The 9,225-nt window shown below is 52.7% G+C and overlaps 1 protein-coding gene across 2 annotated transcripts; it reads right to left on the bottom strand.

The window, feature by feature from the left end:
- Positions 1–105: 105 nt before the first annotated feature.
- On the bottom strand, positions 106–3,398 carry SELENOM (selenoprotein M). 2 transcript variants are annotated; one of them, XM_029224534.1, is made up of 5 exons: positions 2,438–3,398; positions 1,210–1,245; positions 971–1,005; positions 531–609; positions 106–447 (listed from the first exon to the last, which is right to left on the bottom strand). In XM_029224534.1, exons 1-5 carry the CDS (start codon positions 2,555–2,557, stop codon positions 289–291), a joined length of 429 nt encoding a protein of 142 aa, XP_029080367.1. In that variant the 5' UTR covers positions 2,558–3,398; the 3' UTR covers positions 106–288. The 2 variants fall into 2 exon arrangements, with proteins under 2 accessions (XP_029080367.1, XP_029080376.1); XM_029224543.1 differs by lacking the exons at positions 971–1,005; positions 2,438–3,398 and having other exon boundaries at positions 146–447; positions 531–895; positions 1,210–1,230.
- Between the last annotated feature and the right edge of the window lie 5,827 nt (positions 3,399–9,225).

The following is a 9,225-nucleotide window of genomic DNA, read 5'->3' as shown; positions in this document are numbered from 1 at the left end:
CCCACTCTGGCAGCCAGGCAGCTGGGGATGCGCGGTCTCCTATGGGTATTCGGGGAGCTCTCATTCCTCACCCGCCCGCATCAAAGAAGGAGTCGAGTCTCGCTGAAGGCGGAAGGGGATTTAGTGGAGCTGGGAAGGGAAGAAAGAGGGTTAGGAGGGACCCCCGCAACTCCATCCCTGCTGGCTCGGGGACTGGGCGTCGGCCCTCAGCGAGGGTGGTGCTCCCGGGCCGCTGAGCGCTTCATTCTGTCCCCAGGGCTCAGGCAGGGTGGTGCCGCGTCCCCAGACCTACAGGTCAGCGCGGTCAGGAGCGCCTTCGGCGGGCCTAGCGGGCGCCCGCAGGTACTCTGGGGGCACAGCCTCGTCGGGCGACGCCTTGCGGTAGAAGCCGAGCTCCTGCACCAGCGCGTTGATCTCCTCGCGAGTCATGTCGCTGAGTGGGATTCGCTGAAGCAGAAGAGGGGCGGGGTCAGCGCGCCGGGCCCCGCCTCTCGCCCCTCCTCCCCACTGTCCACCTCCCCAGGCCTCACCTCCAGTTCCTCAAAGCGTTGGCCCAGCAGCACGAGCTCCGGGTCGGCCCCCGGGAGGTGTTTCATTACCAGGTTGTGGCTGGAGATGGAGTTAAGGTAGGTAGTGGTGGGCGGAGGCAGGTGGGGTCTCCCGGGGACTTGTCGATGTGAACACTGCCTCGTCTGCCCAAGCAGGGCAGGGATACCCATTTACACGTGAGGAAATTAGGGTTCGAAGAAGTAAGGGGGTCTCCTCTCTGTGCCGGTGTCTGTGGCAGTCATCACTAGTCAATTTCTCTTGCCAATCCAAGACCACCTCAGAATTCGCTGGGCAGCCACTATCAATCAATCCCACTTGTCAGTTGAAGACCATTTGTCATCCCTATCTGTGAAGTTAAGTGGAAGGAGATTCTTGCAGATACCCTCCCCTTTCTCCCTCCCCAAGAACAGAAGGAGGATACTAGAGTGGGATGTCCTGGGTGACGAAGGCCTTCACCTGGGGAGGAACCAGAACATCAGACCCCAACCATCTCCAGGTACCAACAGGAAACTGAAGCCCAGTGAGTTCACACAGCAAGCCAGGTGCAGGCTCCTGACTCCCAGCCCAGGGAACCTTCCCCACCCGGTCATTGGGACCATGTTGCCCACCCCCAAAGAGGCTCGGGGGGACAGAACTGGGGATCCCTTCCTTCAAACTCACCTCCTTCAGGCGATTAAGCTGTCATCCCCCACATGTCTGGAGGGGAACAAAATGGCATAGGTCAGGAGTAACACATCTACCCTCACCCTCATTCCCCAGCTGGGCATTGGATTGAGCTGTGAATTACTCCCTGGAACAGCAGTTCCTAAGATGTGGAAGTGGAGGCCCCTTGTGGGTAGAAGGAGGAACTCTGTACAGATGGGAAAGCCGAGGCCCACCCACACCAGAGGAAAAGAGGAGCAAGACCAGAAACCCAAAGGAAACTTACCAACCTTGGGGCTCTTGCCTGCACAACTTACTGACTGTTGACCCATGCCCCATGCCCAAGAGAAATGATCCCCCTACCCCCTCAGGCCATAGAGACCTGGACCTGGTCTTTGGCCCCTAGAACCTCAGGGTGGAGGCAGGCCAGAAGGAAACAGCTCAGAACTTCCCTGAGAGGCCCTATTAGAGACACCTACCATCTGGTCCCTACCTCATCCGGTGCAGAGCTGGCTCTCCCTGCCACCTGCAGCCTAGCCCTACAGACCATCTGGTTGCTTCCCCAACAAAGGAGGCTGGGAGGGCCCCTCCCTGTACTCCCTGAAGGGGAGTCCAGACCCCAGGATTACCCATTCTAGTCCTCCCTCCTCCCCGCCCTCGCCACCCCCCCAACTTTTTTCAGGCAGAAAACCAAGGCCCAGAGAGGGTCTGTGATGATCCAAGTTACACGGGGACTTTGGTGGGGCATTTCATGGCAGGGGAGGGTGGGGGGATTGCTGAGGAGTAAGAGTGGTAAGGCAGTTCCCAGCCAGGTGGCAGGGAGGCTCCCAGAAAGTCTTCTGTCTCCCAGGCAAAGGGAGTGAGACCAACCGGAACTGGAGTGGGGAGGAATTCCAGGAAAAAGAGAAGTGATGGGGGGATGGGAGGTTGGGCTCCAGAGGACAGATTTGGGAAAGTCATAGGCTGGAAGAAGTTAGGGGACAGGGCCAATGTGTCTGGGGCCCGATGTCTGGCCGGATGGGGAACTGGGGAGGTTTCAGATTTCCAGGCCTCAAGATCGGTTGTCTCGGGCTTCCACGGTGGGTGCTGGGGCGTTCTGGGGCTGGGGAGTGGGAGGGACAGTCCTGGTGCCGAGGGGGACATGGGAGTCGGGAGGGTCCTGGGTCAGAACGGGCGGTGATTCCAAAGCCAAGGGGCCACGGGGTTAGGGGTCGGTGGTCCCTAGCCTGGGGGCCGCCACACTCACCTCTACCCGGCCTCGGGCCAGGCCGTGTAGACGGTTCCAGTCGGGCCGGAAGGTGGTGGTGGCGGCCGCAACTGCCGCGAGGAGCAGCAGCAGGGGCGGCGAAAGCAGCGGGAGGCGCATTGAAACCCGGCCGAAGATGATCCGCAAGCGAGAGGTGAACCGTCTGGCCACTGCGCCACGTCTGGGCCCGCGAGTTGGCCAGGTCCCTGCTTGAGGTCCCACCCCGCTAGGGACCACGCCCCCAGCTCTCGGTCTCCGCCCAGGGCCTGCGTGGGGGCCGCCCGCGCTCTCCCGGCGGGGTTTGGGCTCCTCTCAGCCCTTTACTTTCCCAGCCCCGAGAGTGTCCACCCTCCCTCTGCTGACAGAGAGCATGGACGCTCCGACAGGATGCGGCCAGGCAGTGCCCCCTCATGCCGGCAGGGGGCGCGGGCGGGATGCGGACGGACACGCGAGTTTCTGGGTCAGACACCCGATTTGAAGATGGGGAAACTGAGGCCTGGGGAATCCTTTTTTGTGTTTTTTATTTCTCTGGATGAAATTCCGATCTGGATTTCAATTTCCTGAGCAGACGTGTGGCGATGGGAATATTACGTCGGAGCTGGGAGGATAAAAGGGTTAATACACATTAGAAAGCTCTTTAGAACAGTACCTGGCACAGTACCTCAGAATGGCCCCATGAACTCCGTTTTACAAGTTAGGTAACAGACTCAGAAAGGTAAAACAATTAAGTTGTGGATCTGGGATTTGAACCTAAAACATGCCTGTGTTCATCTCACCAAGACAAAGATAACTAGATCAGCATGCTACTTCCTCTCTTCAAGCCTAAGGCAGACAGCACATTGATCACAATGCTCTTTCCCACCGAATCTAGCCTGGGACTCAGAATCCTCCTCAACATCAAACCAAGGCTGCATTATGACCAGTTTTGCCTTCCTGGGCCCCTTCCTTTATTAAAAAACATATATTAAAAATTGGATTTTACAACTGCTTTGATTTAATAAAATGAATGTAATCCAGGCTGGATTCATGATTACTTATTCATTTTTTTCTTCCGATTTTAAAAGAAGTTAAAATTAAAATATTTTTGTGGACCCCTAAAAGTATGATGGGTCCTAGACACTGAGCCTAACGGAAAAGTCAGTTCTGCCCTTTGTTCATACCCTGCTACCTCCCATTCACTGACTTGATTGTGAAGATATAATAATAATAGGCTTAGGGCTGTTATTTAATATCCATTCTCTATAAATGCATGAGGACACAGTAAATATAATTGGTTCTATCCAGATTATTGAAATGACAGGCTATGTCTAACACTCTATTTACTGCTGTGGAAGTGGGAATTCATCCAAGCTTTCTGAAAGGCAATTTGACACAGTAAATCAAAACCCTAAAAATATTTCTTCTACCCAGTATTCCACTTCTCAGAATTTGACCCAAAGTAATCTTCAGAGAGGGAGTCAATTGTTAGGTCAAGATGTTTATCAAGACACTGTTTATCATGGTGAAAAACTGGAGAGAAGACAGAAGCATGTCACAGCAGGGGATGAGTTAAATAAATGGTGATACCTCCTTAGGGTAGAGAACCAAGCAATTGTTTAAAATGATGCAGCATACTGTTGAATGACATGGAGAATGCTCATAGTTATGGTATTAAATTTTTTTAAAAAGCTATGAAACAGTAATATCAGTTGGGAGTGGTGATGCTCTGGGCTGCAAGTCACAGAAACCTCAAGTTTAACTGGCTTAAACAATGAAAAGAATCTGTTAGCTCAAATAACAAAATAGTCCAGGCAGGGAGGGCTTCAGGTGAGGTTTGATCTGGTTGGTAAAGTCACCAAGACCTGATCTCTTTCCATTCTGCTTCTATAACATCAGCTTATCATTAGCCCAATTACCTTCATGGTGTCAAGATGGCTGCCAGTAGTAACCAGTACCACCACAGACTTCTTCATTCATATCTAACCAAGGGGAAATCTTTTTTTTTTTTTTTTGTAAACTTCTCAGGAGAGAAAACAAGCTTTCTTTCCCAAAACCCCCAGCAAAAGTCTCCTTATATCTCACTAGGTCCATCCATGATCTAATCAAGTGTCTGGGGAAATGCAAATGCTCCCTGGCTTAACCAGTTGGGACCCATTCCTGAAGATTGTCAAGGATATGAGCTGCAATGGATGTATGGCGGCAACAGAGTAGCCAATGGATTTTATAAAATATGTATATATAAATACATATGCCTTCACCAAAAACTATAATCTAAAGGAAACAACCCAAGAAGTCAAAATGGTCATCTCTTGGTAGATGAAATTATAGGTGAATTTTTTTTTCTCCTTTACAATATTTTTCTGTGTTTTCTATAATAAACATGTGTTACCTAAACACAAACAGTAACATTTGTTAACAAAAAGAATGGGTCATATGCCATGGGTTCCCTCTACCCCACCCCACACCCCAGCAAGGGCCTCAGATTGGCTGAATCCAGAGGCCCCGTGGAGCCCATGGCTCTTCTGCTGACAGAGCCAAACCTCAGCACCCCATGGGCCCACGCTGTTCACTGGACAGGTGCCACCAAACCACCCTCATTGCATTAACCTGGACTCTGTGTCCTGGAGGGGCCATAGCCTGGGCTGCTGAGTGTTGACTAGCCAGCTAATGGTAGTGACTGGCCACAACACTACCAGGAACATTCCAGCATCAGCAGTCATGGGAGGCCCAGGATCTCCCAGAACAGATCTCTGCTCGTAATCCATGCCTTTATGGGGCAGTTTGTAATCTAGGCCAGCAGCCCTCCTCAGGTGGGGCTGGGTTTGTGGTTTAGTCTGTGATAAAGCCAGGCTCAGACAAGGTCAGGGTCAGTCCTTAGCCTATGCCCAGGTTCAGAACTGAGTCTGGGGCTGGAGTCAGGGCTCAGTCAGTGACTGGGATTTGGTCTCCGTCTGTGACTATGTTCAGGGCTCAGCCTTTGACCAGATTCAGTGCACAGTCTGAGGTCAGGGACTAGTATGTGACCAGAGTTGTGTGACCCAGGGTCAGAGCTCAGTTTGAGACCAGCGTTCAGTCAATGATTAGATTCAGGGCTCAGTCTGTGACCAAGATCAGGGCTCAGTCTGCCACCAGGTTCAGTTAATGACCAGACTTGGATCTCAGTCTAGACCTGGGCTTGGGGCTCAGTCTAAAATCAAGGGTTAGTCCAAACCAGGGTTAAAGTTCAGTCTGTGACTGTGACTCAGTCTTAAGCTAGGATCAGCGCTCGATCTGGGTCCAGAATTGAGGTCTCCAGTTGGAATCAGGCTAGGGTCAGGCTTGGATCAGGCTCAGTACTTGACCAGAACCAAGGCTCAATCTAGAGCTGGGGTAGAGGCTCAGTCTTAGTGTGGGATTGGGGCTCAGTTAACACCAAGATTAGGGCTCAAGCTGGATCTGGACTCAGGGCTAGGGTTTAGTCTGGCTCTGTGCTCTGTTCTGAGCTCCAATATAGAAGTTTCTGGAGACCTGGGCACCAAGGGCAGGTCAGCATGCAAGAAAGGAGAGCCCCCAGGCAAGCTTCTGTCCCTGCAGTAAACCTCTCTTTGCCTGCTGAAGCCAGTTGTCCTAGAGCCTTCTAACCTACATGGCTCTGCTGCCCGAGATCCCCTCAAACCAGAATAAAAATAGCCATTCACTTCAGAGCAGCTGACAGCCGGTGCCAGCCTGCCTGGGAGGAGGGGGAGCTGAGGAGAGGAAGGAAGGATGTTTGGCCCCAGCTGTGTGACCTTGGGAAAGTCACTCCTCCTCCTTGAACCCATTCCTGAGGAGCAGAATGGGAGGTGAGGATGACACCTGCCCCAGAGGTGAGAACGAGGGGAGAGTGATATAACATGTGGCAGTTGGTACCAATAAGGAACTCTGGAGTGAAGCCTTGGGAGGAAAAATGCTCCTCCAGGTCCTGTATACTTTCTCCTCCAGGAAGCCCTCCTTGATGCTTACCTCTTCCACCTTCCCACACTACCCTGTAGCACCCTCTATGTCTCAAAACATTTCTCAACTAGTGGCCACAGTGTGACCTCCCTCACAGGTGACCAGCGAGCAAAACGAAGAGGACAGATCCTTCTGTACCATTACCATCCTCAGGTGCCCCTGGGAGGTGGATCGAGGAAGAGGAAGAAGAAAGAGGAAGAAGCACATCTCTCTCTCCCTTCTCTACTTCTGGGGGATTTACTCTGAGCCAAAGGGCCATGAGGGCACGTGTCCAGAGTTTGCATCCTTTCACAGCCGGAACCCTTCATACTCCATACCTTTGCACCTGCTGCTCCCTCTGCTTCCCGGGGTGTTTCTTCTCTTTTCAGTTTGGCAATACAGATTCTCCTTCAAAGAATAGGTTCAACAGGAACCTCTGTGGGGGAGAATTATCCACCATCTCCCTGGGAACCCCATGCTCTGTCCCCTGCTGGCTGTGTAATCCCTAGGCCTTAGCTTCTTCCTCTGTCAAATGAGGATCTTATTACCAACATCACAGGGTTACTATGGAGAGTAACTGAGATAATCCATCAACCACCGCCTTTCCTATCCCTGACCCAAACAGCCTGGAGGGTAGCACTAAGATTTCCAGGATGGGGCAGGAAAAGATGTGCTCTCTGCCTCAGTACACCACCCCTACCCCCAGGAGCGAGGGAAGGGAGGGAGCCAGGAGGTGTCTCCGGAGACAGCCACCTCCAGGGGGGTGGTTCTCCCTGGCAGCTGCCCCCAGCCTGCCACGCTGAGCCCCAGAGCCTGTTATCAACCTCCTTAGTCATCATACCAGGAGCTCAAATATAGCTCTTACCCTGTTCTCTTCTCAGCCGAGGTCCGCCCCCTGCCCCCTTCCCCTAGCAAGGCCATGTCTGGGTCTCAGAGTCCCTTTTCCTTCCCCCCGACCCAGGAATGCAGCCATGCTGGGCCTCAGTTTCAGCATCCTCCAAATGGGCAGGTTGGAATAGATGACGATGATGGGGATGATGATTGTGGTGGTGGTGGTGGTGGTGATGGTGGTAACTCCAGGGAAGCTGCCCTTACTGAGAGCTTGCTTGTGCCAGGCTCTGTGCTAAACTCTTCAGATGTATTATCTTGTTGAATTCTCACAGCAATCTTGGAGGTATCTACTGTTTTTATCTGCCTTACACAGACCAGGAATCTGAGTGACTCTCCAAGTAAGTCAGTGGCAGAGACAGAAACAAAGTCCCCTGAAGGATCTGAGCTCAGGGAGGGGACATGGTGGAGATCCTGGCTGCCCTACTGGGGCAGAGGAGCCCTTTGAATACTTATTTGCATGACATTTGCCTGGTTTCTCAAGGACATTGATGCTCCTGTCTCAGCCCGGATGGTTGAGCCCTAGGACTGGTTCCAGGGACATGGATCTGTCTCCCATCACTTCCAGGATTGCAACAGAAGCCAAGTACTCTTGGGGGCCTCAGTTTTCCCATCTGTAAAATAGGAGTCAGAGGGCTAGGCAGGGTAAGTTCAAAATTTCCTCCCACATCTGGTGGCCTGAGCACCACCACCCTGTTCACGCTCACTTCCCCCCTCACCACCACCCGCATCTTCACCTCCAACTCCACCACCACCTCTTCTTCCGTTAGCATAACACCCCCACCACCTCGTCTGCCCCATCCCTCCTCCACTGTTACTATAACCCTCATCTCTTCATTCTAGCACCTCCACCATCACCAACCTTTGTTATCATCTCTACTATTGCCATCACCATTACCTCCACTACCTCTTCTATCACATCCATCCCACCACTATTACCTCCACTTTGCCAGCACTGTCACCTCACCACCACCACCAGCACTGTCAGTCCTCACTTCCATTATCATAATTACATACATTATCATCTCCACCCCTTCGATCACCACTGTCCATTACCTCCCCCATCACCAACGTCATCACTTCCACCATTACCACATTTCTACCCCAGGACCCTAATATGGCCTGGGTCTCTGCCCCTGCAAATTCCAGCCTCATAGAGGTGCTAGCCCAGAAACACAGACTAGACCCAGAGACTAGCAGAGGTGGGAAGCCCATCCAGGAGAGGGAATGAGGTATCTGTCCACGTGACTTTCATGCAGGGGACCACACCGGTCCATGAGGATACAGAGGTGACTGTTGATCAGCAGGGAGCTCTGGGCACAAAACTCTGATCATTTTCTGCCTAAACGGAGTGAGATCACTCCTCTGTAAGCAATCAAGCAGCTCTGGAGGAATCAGGGTTTCAGGGACTGCTTAGCAGATAAGACTGAGAGTGGGGAAGAGGCAGAAGCAGAGCCCACAGCTATCTCCGGCCGTATCTGAACCAGTCACTCATTCACTCTTCTCACTGATTGATTGATTCATTCAACAAACACTTCCCTAGGTCTGTTGGAGACCAGGCCTTATGCTGGGTCCTGGCCAAAGAAGTTCCCAGACCTGTTTTTGACCCTCCTGCCAGTCTGTTCCCTCACTGCTGGGGCTTTCTCCACCCCAGCTCCCTTCCCCCAGACATCCTAATTGACTCTTGTGGTTCCTGGGTCACTGAGGCTCAGGGGACCTCCCCAGCTCACCAGGTGACCTTGAGCAAGTCCCTCTCCCAAGCCACACCCAGTGAGTCTTGGAGGAGGAAAGCTGAGAGGAGCTGGGCTGGGCCTGGCTGTGGGGACATCCAAGGGCAGGCTCAAGGTGTCTGCAGAAGAGGAGGGGCCAGTGCTGAGGTTGAGATGGGAAAGACTCCAGTTGCTGGAGCCTGAGTGTCTGGCTCTGGGATGGGAAGGATAGAGCCAGGCGAGGGGCGGGCACCAAGGCCT

Source organism: Monodon monoceros, unplaced genomic scaffold (assembly GCF_005190385.1).
Source record: "Monodon monoceros isolate NGI ecotype Baffin Bay Population unplaced genomic scaffold, NGI_Narwhal_1 Super_Scaffold_1, whole genome shotgun sequence".
NCBI classification, from domain to species: domain Eukaryota; kingdom Metazoa; phylum Chordata; class Mammalia; order Artiodactyla; family Monodontidae; genus Monodon; species Monodon monoceros.
Note: the sequence above shows the minus strand (reverse complement) of the source record. Positions and strands in the feature narration are given on the sequence as shown.

What these genes read in the sequence shown, in the direction of transcription:
- SELENOM (XM_029224543.1), bottom strand. Translation starts at nt 719, where the DNA reads ATGGGTATCCCTGCCCTGCTTGGGCAGACGAGGCAGTGTTCACATCGA. An exon ending in AACGCTTTGAGGAACTGGAG is followed by an intron (nt 448 to 530) that starts GTGAGGCCTGGG and finishes CTTCTGCTTCAG; the next exon opens with CGAATCCCACTCAGCGACAT.